The sequence below is a fragment of the Curcuma longa genome, chromosome 7, assembly GCF_044706935.1.
Source record: "Curcuma longa cultivar G26 ecotype Majalengka, Jawa Barat chromosome 7, ITB_CL_G26_1.1, whole genome shotgun sequence".
NCBI classification, from domain to species: Eukaryota; Viridiplantae; Streptophyta; class Magnoliopsida; order Zingiberales; family Zingiberaceae; genus Curcuma; species Curcuma longa.
In genome coordinates, this window is record NC_133867.1 from 4,149,647 (window position 1) to 4,166,949 (window position 17,303).

Here is a 17,303-nt window from a genome sequence, read left to right on the forward strand (position 1 = left end):
AAGTACTGTTTGATTATACAATATGGATATGTTCACATATGCTGCATTCAAACATTGTCTTACCTTTTCCGTAGATAGTCAGTTGATGTTTAACCAATCGAAAACTCTCATAATTGGACAGGGCAAAGGTGAGGCATTATTTGCCCTGTTCAAATCTTACCTTTTCATAATCTGTATGCTTATTTTTCATGCCCCTTCAAACAGCCTGAAGTTTTGATTCAAGCTTCATCGTTCATTGCAAAGTTGCATATCTTTTGTTGATCATAGATGGCCAAACAATTGTTACAAGTTGTTCTCTTTTCTGGGTTGGCATCACTGAGATAGCAATTGCCATTTTTCTGGGTTCTTGGAACTGAAGTACATTAACCACACTGGTTTTGTTCTTGAGATCATAAGTCATTGTAGGAGTTAGATTTTCAGTAGACATATTACTGTATTTCTTAAGCTTTGTTCTATTATTCTTTAGTCATTTCTTTGGAAGTGTCTATCATTGTCGCTATCTTTTATGCAAAAGATTGTTTGTTCTCATGGCATTTCATAGTGTACCAAAACAGTTGGAATACTGCTTCTTGTTATTGTTACTACTATTATCCTTTTACTTCTAAAGAATTTAACTAGAACAGTATCAGCCACCAGTCACTAACCCAGTCTTCAGATTCCAAACTCTTTCTTTATCTGCAGACAATTCGGTTTGTTGTATCAGCTACATTTTTTGTAGCTATAGTTATTTGTTAAATTTTTTTAAGATTTGAAAATTTTGCAACTTTTTAACAGTGTATTTAGGAAGTTCATAGGTGCCAAAGAACAGTCAATCTCAATTCACATGGTTCCTGGCAATTCTGATCAATAACCATTGAGTTACTAACCTGATGTACTATTGCATAATCCTAACAGTGATAATAGTTGATTCAAGGTTTTTCATTCTTTTTCTCGTTACATTGTTGATGAATAACACAATGATGATTCATACTAATAAGAAATGGTTAGATCACTTATAGACAAGGAAAGGAGTCCTAGTAAATATGGTTGGATCTATAACGGCTTATGCTTATCTCTCTATTTCTTTTTAAGGAGATCATACGACTATATGCTATTGTGGCTTTGCCTTCTAAGTCTATTGCCACCACTCCGCATTAGTTATGGATACCAATTCTCAGTAATGAGACGATTGGTTTTACTCTCACACATGAAAGCAAATCTCACCTTATGTTTATATACTCAAAAGATGTTCTAAACACTTCAAAGTTTATGTATTCTTCAGAGAACAAGCTGCGATAGCATGATTGGATATGAATCACAGGATGTTAGATTCTTTAGAGACAAGAGTCGAGAAATGGAGGTATGTAGACTTTCTCAATCTATGTAGTAGAATCATATAACCAATGATCACATATTAGGTTGTTATATGTTTTAGCCTATAGAATGTCATCAAAGTAAGAATGAGACAACTGAAACACACTTATTTTGTTAAGGAGGAAATGAGCAATAAAGTGGGTATTCAGATATTATCATACCTCAGGATATTTTTCTTTAATTTTGTTGTTGTTAATTAGCATTGTAACATAATTATTATGAGCTTAGTGTGTTACATGATAATCCCAATCATCCCATTTCCCTAAAACTAATATTCTAATTAATATTAACCTTTTCTAAAGAAAATGGTATTATAAGAAAATTTGAATTGTTGTTAGTGGTGTACAAATCTATGCTATCAATTTAGTTGTTATATGCGAAAGGCATCATAATTTTTTAGAAGTTAGAATATGCTCGTACTAACATGATTATCTTATTAACGTCGCATGAAGAACTTGTGCTAAGTTAATCCATAAAATTTATATTAATGATAGAAGGTCCTTATTTCAGAGTTAGAATAAGAGTATTTTAGAAAGATGAAAAATAGAATGAGATATTCTTTTGATATTTATTTTTGCTCTTTGGCAATAATTAAAATAAAAGGTATCTTTATTTTTTTAATTTTTTTTCCTTTTTATTTCAATCAAAATTGGATAAAAATAGAATAGTTGAAATGGGAGATATAGAATACATATCCTCTGTCTTTATCCTTATTTATATTTTTTAAATTTTAATAATAATAAAAAATAATAATAAAAAAGATTAAAGATAAAAATTAACAAATTAGAAATAGGTGTCTCATCATCAATAAAATAAAAGAAAAAATTTTAAAAATTCAAATTGAAAAGGTTAGTGGGCTTTGGATTTTATTTAGGATTTGAGAAAAAAATTCTTTCTTTAATATATAAATAAATTAATATATATATATTCAATTTAATTGAGTATTCAGATTGGATATGGGTATGATTATTCGAATCCAAAAATTTTGATACTTGTTTATTTAATTATTTAATCGAATCTAAAAAATTAAATATTGAATTTTTTGTTGGAAACTATCATCCCTAATGAGATATACTAATATGTAATTTCATCCAAGTAAATGAGGTGAATAGAAGGAATGAAAACATGTTCTATTTACGCCTTTTACATAAACTAAAATTTATGGTAAGTAATAGATTCAATCCAAATTCAGTCTTAAAGTATTTATTAATATCATACAGAAAATTAAATCCTAATAAAAAAATATGTAACTTAAAATATTAAAATGCCTATTTAATACAATATAATTATAAATACAAACCTATAATGTTTAAGGTTAATTTTTTTTTAAAAAAAAACGCCTTCATTATTATAATTTCTTATCACAATTCATTTGGTCGGCAAGTTATCCTAATTTATTGGTATCGAAAATTTCACGGAGTAAATTACACTAATTACTCAATAATTAGCGTTGGGAGACTAATTAGTGATTAATGTTTTATCGATAGAGGTGGATCACAAGCCGAAGCAATAAATTTCGGATCGGATCGGTTTTTTTTCCACATCAAACCCTTCGACCGGTTCATCGTCTCGTCCGAAGGCTTAAAAGTTAAACCCCACGTTCAGCGGTTTGTTTCCTGTTAGCGACCCGGACGTCGGCGAACCGGACCGGGCCGACGGAGAAAAACGAGAACGGAACGAGAGAGCGAGTGACCCACGGCTTGCCTCATCGCCTCCCTCACGAACACCGAAACGCCACAAGGAAACCCAGAGAGGACGGACGTTTCCATTTTGATTCGATCGAGATATCGAGAGAAGAGAGAGAGAGAGAGAGAGAGAGATCTAAGAAGCCAGCGATCTTCCGGTTCTTCTCCGGGTAGGTCGCACAATTCGCTACCGCCGCCGCCTCTGCGGTGAAGCCAAATCGAATCGGTCGCCGCTTTGTGGAATCGCTCTCGCATGCAGTGAGATTTCTGTTTCATTCTCATCGATCTGAATGCTCCATTAGGGTTTGGACTTGGCTATAATTCTGCCTTTAATCTTGGAGAGGTGCAATTTTGCTTTGTGTGTGTGTGTGTGTGTGTGGGTGGGTGGGTGGGTTTCCTCGCGCCTACACACCCTTTTTTGTCGCTATTTCGTTCGTTGTGTTAGGGTTCGCTTAGGATTTGTTTTCTTCTCGTTTTGGTTGGTTTTCTGGGGCATTGTGGCTTTCCTCCCATGGATCTTTGAGGCTTGAACTCCTGGTTCTCTCTAGAAAGTGCTTCCCTGGAGGGAATCCTGTATGCGGGTTTAAAGGATTTGGTAGGCTAATTTTCGTGATGGTCCTCATTTAGTGCCCGTGGCAATGGCGTATTGAGAAGCTTCGCAATTCATTCTGATAGTCGCTTTGATCTTCTGGAGACATGTTTAATACAGGAAATAGATTCGTTGTGAGTTTGTTATAGACTGTTCATAGGTAGAGGGTATCAATTGTCTATAGATAATGGTCTGTGCTGCAAATGGAGAGAAGTGAGCCTGCATTGGTTCCACAATGGTATAAGTTAGCAAATGGGAGGAGTTCAAACAATGCCCTGCGGACAAGCACTTCCAAACGTTCTGGTACCTCTTATTCTGTGTTCTTTGGGATTCATATTGTGTTTCTTGTTGTTTCTTTCAGGTATTGACACACAAATTTTTATGACAATCCTCCTTGACTCCTGCAGATGAAAATGCTATGGAGTTTGGCTCAAGGGATAAATTACTCAGAGACCAAGATAGGAATTTGAGGAGGAGCTTAAGTTCTAACAGTTCTGTTGATTGTGATAGAAGTAGCTTTGGTAAATCACAGGCTTACAGCAGTTTCCGAAGGTCTTGCGACAAAAAACAGAAGAATTTTGAATACCTCGATCGAGAAAATAGATCATTTTTGGTTCACAGTGGCTTTGACTATCATGATTCATCTGTAGGAGTTAGAGCTAAAAAAGATGCCACAAGTTCCCATTCTTTGGTCACAGGAAGACATTTTGACTCCTGGCCAAAAAGACTTGGAAGTAGTTGGGATAATATTGCTTCTCCCAGGGAATGTGTGGTTGGAAGCATTGGCCAAAACATGGACGACTTTCCGTCCCTTCAAACTAAAAGGAGGCAAAGCTTTTCAGATGCAGATGTTGTATTATCTCTTGGTCCTAAGACTGCTGTCCAGAGTCTTCGAGTTGCTACTCCTATCATAATTGGAACTTCAGCTTTGGCAGAAGTACCAGTAAAAGTTGAAACTAATGGAGGTGTGGTATCTTCTGTCACTGGAAGCACTATGGCACAGACATTAGCACATACTCCAACACCAGTTGGTAACACTCTTCAGGTAATTTAAAACACATTAGCTGTTACCGTTTGTCAATTGGTTTAGCATAGAATGTTCTTATCATTAACATGTTTTACAGTCATCTGCTGACACTCAGAGGATTGAAGAACTAACTATAAAAAAATGCAAGCAGCTGATACCAGTGACACATACACTGCCTAAATCCTTGGTAAATAACTTCCTAACTTCCACCTCCTTGTGAAATATTTACTTTCTAGTTTCATGTTTGTGGAATTTATGGGATCTTTGCCCCCATTACTTATTGATTTTTGTTCTTTTGATTGATCTTAGCCATATTCTGTCAGAATTGCTAAATGATTTTTTCATGTATTGCAAAAAATTATGTGTGTAGGGGGCATTTTGTTCATGTAATGATTGAGCAATAACACTTCTAGGATGTGATCCCTTGTTATATAAGGAGTATCAATGTGAGATTAACATGTTTTGTTAATGATAAATTGACAGGAATATCAAATTTTTTGTCCGGCGATAGGTGTATCTCTTAATTTCCAATGTTACCCTTCATTATATATTCTTTAATTTACTATATTCAGTATTTATTGTTTGATTCTTGATTCATATCCTATCACACATTGATCTATTAATAAAATAAAGTTAATAATGAAATATTAAATAAGCCTGACTTTTGATATTAAATAATATTAATATATTATCTGCATTACATAAATATTTGTAAAATAATATAAAATAGTCATCACTTTTATTTCTTACTATTACATTTTTTAATACTACTAATTGTTACTACATTATATTTAATTTGATGATGTACAATACAAGATATATATGTTTGTTATATTTCATGGAGTATTTATTAGTTCTAAATGAAGGGGAGCCTTAGTGCAATGGTAAAGTTGTCATGTAACCTTGTGATCATAGGTTTGAGTCGTATAAACAGCCTCTTGCAATGCAGGAAAGGCTGCGTACAATAGATCCAATGTGATTCGATCTTTCCCTAAGACCTCGCATTGGCAGGAGCTTAATGCACTAGGCTACCCTTTATTTATTTGTTCTAATCTTCTATTTAAAGATGTCATCTCTTTTAATAGGAATCACAATCTATTTTCATGAGTAACCCATGGAAATGTTAGATGCCTTGGGAATTTTTATGGAAGTGATCATACCAAACATGATAATTGGTAATGAGAGAGCTCAATGGTTGAATGTAGATCATTGCTTAAACCTCAACCTTGAGTTGCTTAAAAACTAAAAATGGTTACTTTTTGTTTAACTTTGTTATTGCTTACTTAACCTCTTCAACACTTGCAATCCACTAGGATCTTAAGGAAAGTTGTCTGATGAGTCGATGCCTTTCTTAGCCACTCTTATATCTTGATGATGGTGAGAGAACACAATAACCATTGATCAACGACCTCACTCCTTTAAATAGACTAAATCCCTATATTGACAATAGGAGTATATAGTTGGAATGTTGATAGCCAGGATGGAGGGAGTGACTAGACAATTACCTTGTGTTGCAATTCTTGCAACAATACAAACTCAAACATGATGTTATATACAAGCGTGCACACCTGGTCAATATCAGTGCAATATATGTAGTTGAAATAAAGGACAATTAATCACAATGCTAACATATATATATAATGTGGTTCAGATACAACATATAACATATTCAGTGAGTCACCCTTAAATTACACTAATCTATCGCTTTAAATTAGACACTGAGGTAAGTCTCTACAAGCAATGATACGACACTAGAACTCCTCAAAATGACTAGCTACAGAGCACTTATTGAAGCACCCTCAACTAGACTCCTCCCTAGTCAAGTCAAGCTTCAATCTAGACTCCTCCCTAGGTCATGAAATAGATAGCCTTCCAAGCAAACCACTGAGATCCTGCTCACTTCCCACGACCTACCTCGGTTGTCCATGGTGTGCTTCTATTGTTGCTAGAGAATTTCTAGCAAATGATTCGATGCAATACAGATAAACTCCTAGAAGCAAATACACACTCAAAACTTCAACATCAACCTATAGAAATTTGTTTACTTCATAAATTTGGAAATGCCAGGAAATGAGCAATTGTTCATGTTTGTGTACATTAGTTTGTTGATTTTACAGTAATTTTTTGTACATTAGTTTTGCATCCCATTCTTCTTCTTCTATCTTGGTTGAGTAAATGATTTTTTGGTCCTCTTTCTGTTGTTCCAGCATTTACATTCTCATGTTTATCTTTTGTTTTCAGAGTTCTAACGTATCTGAAAAGACAAAAATGATAAATGCAAAAGGTGGAGGTGGGGATTTTTCTTTTACTAAGGTTGGCCAGCAGATGAACCTTCCTGGTAGGCCACCAGCTAGATCTGATATTGCAAAGACACCTCAAGTGGGAAATTTTCAAGTTCTTAACCGAGAGAAGAATAGCATCTTGCCTGCTGCCAAAGATGGTTCCAGTGTTATCAAAATTATTAACCATGCTGGGCCTGTTCCATCTGCTGCAGTTCCTCCAAAGAGCCAATCTGACCCAAAACTTAGAGTTCATGAAAAAAATGATGCTTTAACACGTGTCTCCATTGGGGAAAGAAACTCCTTTCTCGTGCACAGAATAGGAATGATTTCTTCAATTTGTTAAGGAAGAAATCATTAACTACTTCAAGCTCAATTCCAGAGTCAGGATCCATTGAAGCAATGGAGAATCTGCATACCAGTTCCCTTGTCAATATACAGAAGAATGGCCACCAAGGTCTGGATTGTTCAGCAGAAAATGGAAGCTTTACAAATGAAGGTTGTTTATCTACTGATGAGACTGATAGGCTCTATGCTGACAATGAAAAAACTAAGTCGTTTTTAGATGGAGGCATTGACCCAGAAGAAGAAGCCTTCTTACAATCGCTTGGTTGGGATAAAAATGCAGGGGAGGAAGCTTTGACGCAAGAGGAAATTGATTCTTTCCTTAAGAAGGTATGTTTAACTTCTTTTTTTATGAGCTCGTATCCTTATCTTTATATTGCTTCCTGATTCCATTCCCTTTCGCAGTACGAGTCGCAGGGAAGACCGAAGATTTCCATCAGCTAGATTTCCACCTGGATTTTGGTAAATTGGTATTTAGAGAATACCAAACATAAGCCGTTGATTAGCTGGTGGTGAGGAGGATTTGTGTTCAATTTTGTCCTTCAAGCTCTCAGAATGATTTAGAACGCTTGGGCTAATCTTCCATCCGAGGTCCTATGGCATGCTCCTCGTCTCTCGTGGAATGAAACCAGCAGTGAAATGGTAAAAGTTGGAGTGGTAGATTTAAGTTTAGATAAAGGGTGTCTTTTTTGCTTTAGAATTGATTGTTTTTTTTGTTCTCATAATTTCTTTTGGTTTATTGCAAGAATAGTTCCCAGTAGGCTTTTGTTCATGAAGATGAAGAATCTTGGTTTTTGAAATGGAATGAACTATGAATTAAATAATTATCCATGAAGAATGGAAAGGAAAAAGAGAGTACGTAAGGCGCTTCATTGGCGGCTTCACAGAATTAGAAAATATTTCATTGTGGTTCGTTTACAAGAATTTATTAATGTATTAGATAGCAATTTTTAAATGGTTGAACTTTCTCGCAATCTAGAAATTTATTCTCATTTTTTTAGAAAAAAATTGAAGAATTCAAAATAAATATTATTTATATTGCAAGGATCAATAATTTAAAATAGGTATCAGTTCCTGGTTAGATAAACAAGCTTTTGCCAAAGAAATGGCAGGTGCTAAACCCAGAACTGGAATTTCCCGTTGTATTAACATTAGATCGAAAAGATTATCAGGTTAGAGTTTAATATTTGATTCGTTAGTTCACAATCATGTTTGTTTAGAGGTTTACTGTTTAACATTATTTTTTTAATTCTCATTTTACGTGAGAATTAAAAATTAAATTTGAATAAAATTTCATCTTTAAACCTTAAAAAAATTTATAAAAAATATTGTATCAATTTGTTACATCAATAGGTGTCCATAGATTGCCTATAAATGGATGATTATTTTATTTAACTTTTAAATAAATTATTTTTGAAGTGAATTCGAGTCCTTTGTGAAATATTTAATTTCATTACAAATTAAATTCAAATTTAAGAATTCAAAATCAAATCAAACTTAGTCAAACTCAAGTTTAGGGGAAAATGAACCAAATCGAGCTCGAACTCTTACTATTCGATTCGATTACACTCCTAAATGTTTCACGTTACTATTTTTTCCATTTGTAAAAAATAACTGCAGCACTTTTCCCCTCAATAAGAGAACCCATTAGAATAAGGATTAATCAGCCTTTGAAAATGAAATCCACCAGCAAGGCGAAATGTTTGATAGCTTATCACTTAAGCTTCATTTCGAACAGTTCATAAAAAAAACTATAAATACTTCTATAAATTCAGGTAATGCGCCTCTTAACCTATGAGAAGTTGAGCAGAGAGCACATCATAGAAGATTAAAGATACTATATGCTTTTCAGCTCTTGTGAAGCCTTTCCTTCATCCTCTCAACTGCAGCCCTCAGCGTCTCCTCATCCTTGCAGAAGGTGAATCTGACCAAATTCTTTCCTTCCTCCGGGTTGAGATAGAACACGCTGGTTGGAATCGCTACGACACCAACTTCCTTAATTAGGTACTCACAAAAGGCAATGTCATTTTCAAACCCAAAAGGTGTGTGATCCACCATAACAAAGTAGGTTCCGCTTGATGGATACACTATGAAACCTGCAGCTTTTAGTCCCTCCACCAGTATAGCTTTCTTTGCCAAGTAGTCCCTCTTCAACTCCTCGTAGTAGGTATCAGGTGCCCTCAGAGCTACTGAAGCTGCCCATTGCATCGGAGTCGAAGTGGAAAATGTTAGAAATGAGTGTGCTTGCCTCAACCCCCATGTCAAATGTGGTGGTGCTATAGCCCATCCAATTTTCCATCCTGTCAAGGAGAATGTCTTCCCTAGAGAGTTCATAGTCACAGTCCTTTCATACATACCAGGAAGGGAAGCCATCGAGATATGCTCAGCTTCAAATGCCAATTTATCATAAACCTCATCAGCAAAGACCAACACATCGTTTTCTATGCAGAGGGAGGCAATCTGTTCCAGTTCTGCTCTGGTGAACATTTTTCCGGTTGGATTATGAGGTGTGTTTATCAGTATCGCACGTGTGTTCTTCGAGACTGCAGACTTGAGCTCATCGACTGGGACTGCGAAGTCAGGAGGGCGAAGAGTGATGGCCTTTATTTTAGCATCAGCCATAGAAAGAGTTGCTTCATAGGAATCGTAAAATGGAGCAAAGAGAATCACTTCGTCGCCAGGATTGATCAAACCCAACATGGTCGCAGCAATTGCTTCAGTGCACCCAGATGTCACGGTCACTTCCTTCTCGGGATCTATATGTAGACCAGTGTCCTTGTGGAACCTGCCGCGATGGCGGTATTAAGATCAGCTACGCCACAACCCCTTGCGTATTGATTCTTCCCATCCCTTATAGCTTGAATGGCAGCTTCCTTGACAAAATCAGGCCCGTCAAAATTTGGGAAACCCTGGCCTAAGTTAATGGCTCCATGTTTAACTGCAAGCATGCTCATCTGAGTGAAGATAGTCGTCTTAAACTTCTCCAAACGCTTGGCCACCTACAGTGAGTTCCATTGTCAGTTATGTTAGCATTCAGAATTAGAGGCAAACAAGCAGATATAATTATCTCATAGTCGACTACAAAGTGGAAAAAATAGTAAACATATGAAGTTTAATATAACCAAGAATTTGATGAGACTCGCCAACGTCCATTATCATTTATGAACTACATCTTCAAGTATCAATTACGTAAGTATTGATATTTTAAAAGACATCTTATTGTCCTCAAGTTCACCTCGTGTGATGCCCTCAACCCCTCAAATATACCAAGCTCCACAAGATTACTTCACGTGCTATCTTTCACTCCTCATCTAAGAGTACACCTCACTTCAGACTGCCTTAGAGTATACCTTATGTCAAGCCCTCACTACCTTAAATGCACTAGACTCTCCGTGCTTGCTTCATGTGCCATGATTATCCCCTTGTCTTCAAAGTCCAAATCCATGCCAAGCCTTCAAGCCATTGAACTAACAACCAACCAATTCAACTATGTCGAATCACCAAGCTCTTTGAGCTGTTATGTGCACTATTCTAAATTCTTCACACTTGATGCAAACACAAGAAACATAGGTCAACCCTCACTTAAATACTTTTCTAAACACATCAAAACAACCAGGTTGAAATTAACCTCTTGGGAGCATCATTGCACCAATATGCCACACATATAAAGTGAATTTGACCAAATAAAATTTGCAACATTTGTGCGAACACACTGAGCATGAAGTGAAATTTTTACTATTCATTTAACCTCCATCAAAGGTGCCTCAAAGATTTTTTTTTTTTCACTTTTAGAGTTCTTGTAAAAGAGGGATGACTACATTTTCACTCTGCAATGAAGCAAATGTTTGCCTATGGAATTGAAAATTTAACATTACACCAATCCATAAACTCGAGAGATGAATGAGAAGGAAAGGGCAATTAATTCTAGATGATGTCAAGCATGGTGTCCATCATGATGCCACATTTCATGAATTCAATGATAACCTCCAAAGAAAATGCAAAGGTGTGGAACCCGAACCAAGCCTTAGGAAGAGTTTTTGAGATGACAAGAAGATGAGGATGGTGGAAGTGCAGAATGGATGGACTTGGATAACAAGGAAGAGTCCAATGTGACTTTACATAAGCAGCTAAAATGGTGTCAATTGCCTCAGATTAGTGTACTATAACCATTCAAGAGCAACAAGTGCGATATCATAAAACTTTTAAAGTCCAAAATGAACCCATAATACAAGTACAAATCTTCCTGCATGTGTGAGTTTAGAGAGCATATGTCCATATACAGAATGCCAAATTCATAATTGTGTTGAATACTCTCCAAGACTAGAAATTAAGAACGACACTTTGTACAAGTATAGGCATTGAACATCAGTTTGCAATTGGTCAACATGTGTTGTTGACAATTTTCATTTCATATTCATGTAAAAGGAAAATACTAAAGCTCATCCTATGAGAAAAAAAGTCTCTTCCAATTGCAAATGGAAACTGGAATACCTTCCTCAACCTTAAACTAATTTTACAAAATGTTGTAACAAGCCATTAAGAAGCAGATTTTTAAAAAAAAAAACACCTAAGAGTCATTGACTGGCTATGATTCAATGGTAGAAGTACTTAGCTTGAAAAACAATCCTACATCATATGAGTCAGGTCAGAGCTGACTACATCCCCTCCCTCTTGACGTTGAGCATTAGATACAAAACTAGGTAATGGAGTCTTAACGCATCCTCCAAAATCTCTACAGACAAGGAGAAGCAGTTTGGTGCAGGTGATAAAATTGGTCTGTCTTTAAAGTTGAGTGGCATGAAGGTGAAATCACTATAGTACAATAGGCAATTTGCATCAATTTGAGAGATCAGGTTATGTTGGGGGATTTTATCAGTTCACTAGCCTAGTTTGGCTACTTTGATCAAGCAAAAGTACTAAGAGTTCCCCAAAAGCCAATGAAGCTACAGTCAGTTTGGTTGATAATTGGAGATATGGTGAGATAAATCAAACTGTGCTGTAAGATTTAAGCATAAGCCAAGCTGTGCCATAAGGCCTGAGTAGTGGCCAAACAGCATATAAGATTTTTGAACTGCTAAAAGTACAAAAAGGAAAAAGTGAGGAAAAGTGACCTTTGTGAACCAGAATACAAAATAATGGGCATTGAGATAGATCAAATGACAATGACATATTGTAGGAAGAGCATATAAAGCAGTGAGAAATTGACTTCACGTGAGGTTCACCTCACTTTGCACTGCAAAAAACCCACCACTGTGTGAAAAACTGAGCAAGATAAATACTCCGCTAAAATTTTCACCAATGAGAACACAACATGTCTCTAAAAAGGGTAAAAACTTGGGAATTGCCAGCCAGCAATACAATTACCAAACAATTAGCTCAATGAATAACATGCATCCCAAGGCCTGAATGCCACCATAAAGAGGAACTTGAGTTATAAGTGCATTCACCCTGAGCAATGCCCACCGATAACTAGTTAAGCCTGCAACCTTGTGCAGATTTTATACCAAGCCAGACCTAATTTAGCACTTGACCATAGCTCTTTCAAAGAATCCAAACTTGGACAGTCTAGGACCCTGTACCTATGTTGCTTAATCTCCTCAAATCTCTACGTACCTGGCTCAACTCATATAATAATGGGCATTTCACATCAGATACTTCACCCAAATTGATCCAATTAACCAGTGTGAAAGAATCTGTTTATTGTTCATCCTTCCTCATTCACCTCAAATCTCAGGCACAGGTTACCCAACTCAGCAACAGTTCAACTTTGAATGAGTGCCATAATTAAACTTGCAAGCTGAAAGTACTAGTTGGCTAGGACAGACATCTACAATGAATTTGAACATATCAATGATCATAAGATAGATCACTACCAGATCTAGTACAGAGAGTGATTTTTTTGATAGACAAGATAGCATTCAAGTTCCATGAGCATGAAACATATGCACAATGATGGCAGGGAAAAGAATAAAATTGATGTGAGAATATTGTGTGTGGTGACAAGGAAACATAATGTGGAATATCTTGAGGCCTGAGGTCAACGTGTAATGTGAAGATTAGATGTTTAGAAAATCCTGTTAGAATTTCACTATTGAAAAGGCCTCATCTTTCACTTTTCAAATTTTTGACAAAAAAACACTGGACACTAGAGGGGAAGGAGAAACAATGTAAGAAACGATTCAGCTAAGTTTATTAATCAATTCTGATAAACCATTCAACTACGAAGTCCATTGTCCGAAGCCTACCGTCCTGACTATGAGTGTAGGTCTAAGGATACTGGCCTGGAGGCGTATTCAAACACGTTCCAATATATTAAGTAGAAAATAATAAGTCTTTTTTGCTTCACCCGATTGGAGTGATGTAGCCGTGAATAGGATGGATGGAGTAGTAAATGCGTCATTATCTAGGTTCATATGCCCAATATGCTAGTCGCAAAATCTCACCGCAGAGCATCAAAATTGCAACCCAAATTTTGTTTCGGTGAGGAATAAAACTCAAAAAGGCGGTGACATAGACATTTCCGCTCAGATCCGGCTGCAATCCGAACATCAACCCGGAAACACGGTCGATTCAAGATGCGCCAACCATAAATGAAGAAAAGGCTCGATCAACCTGTCCAAATCTAAAGCTGGGAACGCAATTAACCTAATTTAGTATTCAATCATACCCGAACAGGAGGGGCGCTGGGCGGAGGCTGCTGCGGCTCCTTCGCTTCGCAGGCTGTGGAAACGGCGGCCATACGGGAGGCAGGAGGATAGGAAAATCGCCGAGCGGCGTAGCGGAAGAAGCGGGAGGAACTCAGCATCGACGACGGAGGGCTTAAATAGGCGGGGGAGTCACCGGCGCAAACGTGGTATCGAGCGGGCGCCACCCGGCCCGGCCCAACCCTCGGAACAGGCGGCCGCCGCCGCCCCCCAACCAAACAGGAAACACGAGTATGCAGTTGGATTCGGTGAAGGACACGTGGTTGACTTCTTCTCCAACGCGTCACGGTAGGAGATCATCACACGTGTGCTTCATCCACTCGCTTTGCAATTTTCTCGCTTAAGTATAATCAACACCTGATCCAAACAGCAGGCAGGTCCATTGGATCTGGACAACAAGGTGGATATTTCGAACTGATCCGGCCCGAGTTGACTTGCAACCCGATCCGTCTAGTTGCGTAGTCGAATAGGATTACACATCGAAATAATCTTTTATTTAAAAATAATAATCGAACAAAAATATCACCTAATGGACACGATCTGTTTTCCAATAAAAGCCTAAATAAACGGAAAAAAAAATAAAAAACGGAAAAAAAAACTTGAGAAAAAAAAAATCTAACAAACACATTAGAAAATGTTTTTTTAAAAAATTTTGCTTCTTAATTTATTGCTTAATAAAGAATCAAATTAAAGTTATGTTCGACCTGCAAAGACTTAACATTAATTATTTTTATTAATATGTTTATTGCTTAATATATATTTTAGCTTTATTTTTGGGTCTTAATCCTTACTTATAGTGCTTTGCTTTATCCCTACTTATTATTGCATAAGTATTATCCAAAGTTATAATAATGAGATATGTTTTAAGTATCATATATAAATGTGTAATTTCATTGGAAACCTTTTCTTTTCTTGGTGATTGTGTTACTTCTGGCTCATATTTTTGTAGTCACAATTGGTTTAAAAGATTTTTTTTCTCTGAAATTTTAATCATTATTTGTTGTTATTTAAGATATTATTAATGACTAAATGAAGATATGATATTATGTTATTTTTATTTTTTGACATTTATTCTACTTATGCTTATGCTTATAATTATAATTATAATTGATATCTTAGGATACTAACCCCCTCTTTGGATTAGTAAGTCAAGCTTACATGACTCTATTTCAAAACAATATTATTGTTTATGTTGAAAAAAATAATATTATTGTTTATGTTGAAAAAATATGAAAGAAAAAGAGGTGGATGAAAGATATTCCATTATGAATAAGAGTTTAATCCAATTAAGTGGCATTAAGATGAATTACAATTGTGAAAATTGTGGATACGCGCGTATCGATTGGAGGGGGTGAGAATCCAAGGTCCAAATTACATTGAACCCAAGTAACTCATATGTGAGCATGACCTGCGCGAATCAACATGTGTACTTGCCACCTGAATCCCTTTTTGTTAATTGTTCAAGTGCATAATGGGCACATTAATGATTCAATCTAAAACAATCAACGTTAATGGCAAATCCGTAACTGCTTGGGTGAAGCGGGTGACTATTAATTGCCAACAACTAATGTTTTGAGTTAGACATGTAAAGGAAGTAAATGACCTTTAATCGACCATTCAATTCTGGCAAGAGGTGGTGCTCTATTTAAGAAAGTCGTGATTTTGAGTAGAAAGGAGAAACAAAAAGAAGAAAAAAAGAAACTTCATCCACCTTAGTTCCCCTCATTTTATCTTTCTGTCGTGCATTTTGTTCAACAATTCTATCCATGATAATGTTAGGGTACATGCTCAGTTCGGACCATAAGGATAATAGTAAAGGCCGATAAAATCCATGATAATCTCTCGAGGCAGGTGATGCTCTAGGTAGTACACATAAACCATGCGGCATAGTGGAAACAAGTGGGTGGTGCTCCAAGTAGTACACATAAGGTGTGTGATGCAGTGGAAAGGAGCGACCTTAATTGGAGTATGATGATCCTTCGTTTGAAGGGAAGATTATTGGGGTTATAATCAAATACTCACATTGAAAATACATGGCTCAAGATCTGATGGAGTATGGTGAGGAACCAAAAAGGACAAAGAGCATCGAAGATGACGAATCTTGGTAGAAGACGCAATGAACAAGAAGGATGACACGGGAAAGGAGTCGACGGGTTCGACAGCTGAGGGACAAGAAGTTATATCAAAGTACTCTGGCATTTGAGACGCACGATGCTAGGAGGAAGACTAAGCCAAGAGGTTCGAATTAGTGGATCGATTTACCGAACCAGATCGGTCAACCGAATGCCACGTAAGCAGACTGTTGAGTGGATGTCGTACTATGTCAATCTGCCATGTCACTCGGATCAATAGATCAAACCAGATCAGTCTACCAAATGCCACATCAGCAAGTAGATGACTTCGTTAGTCTGCCAAGTTAGCAAACGCCTGTTGCAACAGATAAATGTTATCCACGGCGTCAGCAAACGATAGTTGCAACAGATTAGATTTGATCGGCTACATTACACAGATTGATAGATCGATTCGCTCGATAATTTATTATTGGGATTATAATCAAAGTCCTATATTAGAAATATATAAAGATGATCATGAGTCTATAAGATGGAAGATATCTCTATTGGTATAAGATATTTTGGATAAAATCCAAAAATAAAAGCATGAGGCCTTGAGCTCAAAGTGGACAATATCAAATCATCGTGAAGGTATATTGATTCCATCAGTTGTAATAAATGATATCAGAGCCGTAGTCTATGTGGAATTATATGGGGAACCTCAGGAAAAAATGAAAGAGGTAGGGGAGGCTTGAACCATAAGGATAATGGTAGGAGGCTCTCAGTAAAATCTACAATAAACTCTCAAGATAAACATGTCCTAGTTTGTTAGTTGGACCGGATATTAGATAGTCTTGACAGATCAAAAGAATTGAACATCAAGACAAAGAGGGCATGTTGGGTGAAGAGATCGGACGTCAAGTTGGCCTCGATTGGAGTATGATGGTCCTTCATTTGAGAGGAGGATTGTTGAGATTACAATCAAAGTCATACATTAAAAATGCATATAGAAGATTATAAGTTTATAAGATGGAAGATATCTCCATTGGTATGAGAACTTTTGGGTAAAGTCCAAAAGTAAAACTATGAGGGCTTAGGCCCAAATGTATGATATTGTCTACTTTGAACCTCAGCTCTCATGATTTTATTTTTAGATTTTATCTAAAAGGTTTCATATCAATGAAAATATCTTCCATTGTATAACCTATGATCTTCTCCTTATATTTTCAATGTGAAGTACTATCGGAGGGGGCGAATCTATTTTAAGAAA

At 36.4% G+C, this 17,303-nt stretch overlaps 1 protein-coding gene and 1 pseudogene across 1 annotated transcript; one reads left to right on the plus strand and one right to left on the minus strand.

Annotated features, from left to right (window-relative positions):
• Positions 1-3,410: 3,410 nt before the first annotated feature.
• Positions 3,411-8,082, plus strand: LOC141831828 (uncharacterized; annotated as a pseudogene).
• Positions 8,083-8,909: 827 nt separating this feature from the next.
• On the minus strand, positions 8,910-14,152 carry LOC141831829 (uncharacterized). Its single transcript, XM_074719230.1, is given in 3 exon segments — positions 8,910-10,067; positions 10,070-10,277; positions 13,946-14,152. Coding segments are annotated over 3 exon segments (1,287 nt in total). The 5' UTR covers positions 14,084-14,152; the 3' UTR covers positions 8,910-9,126.
• Between the last annotated feature and the right edge of the window lie 3,151 nt (positions 14,153-17,303).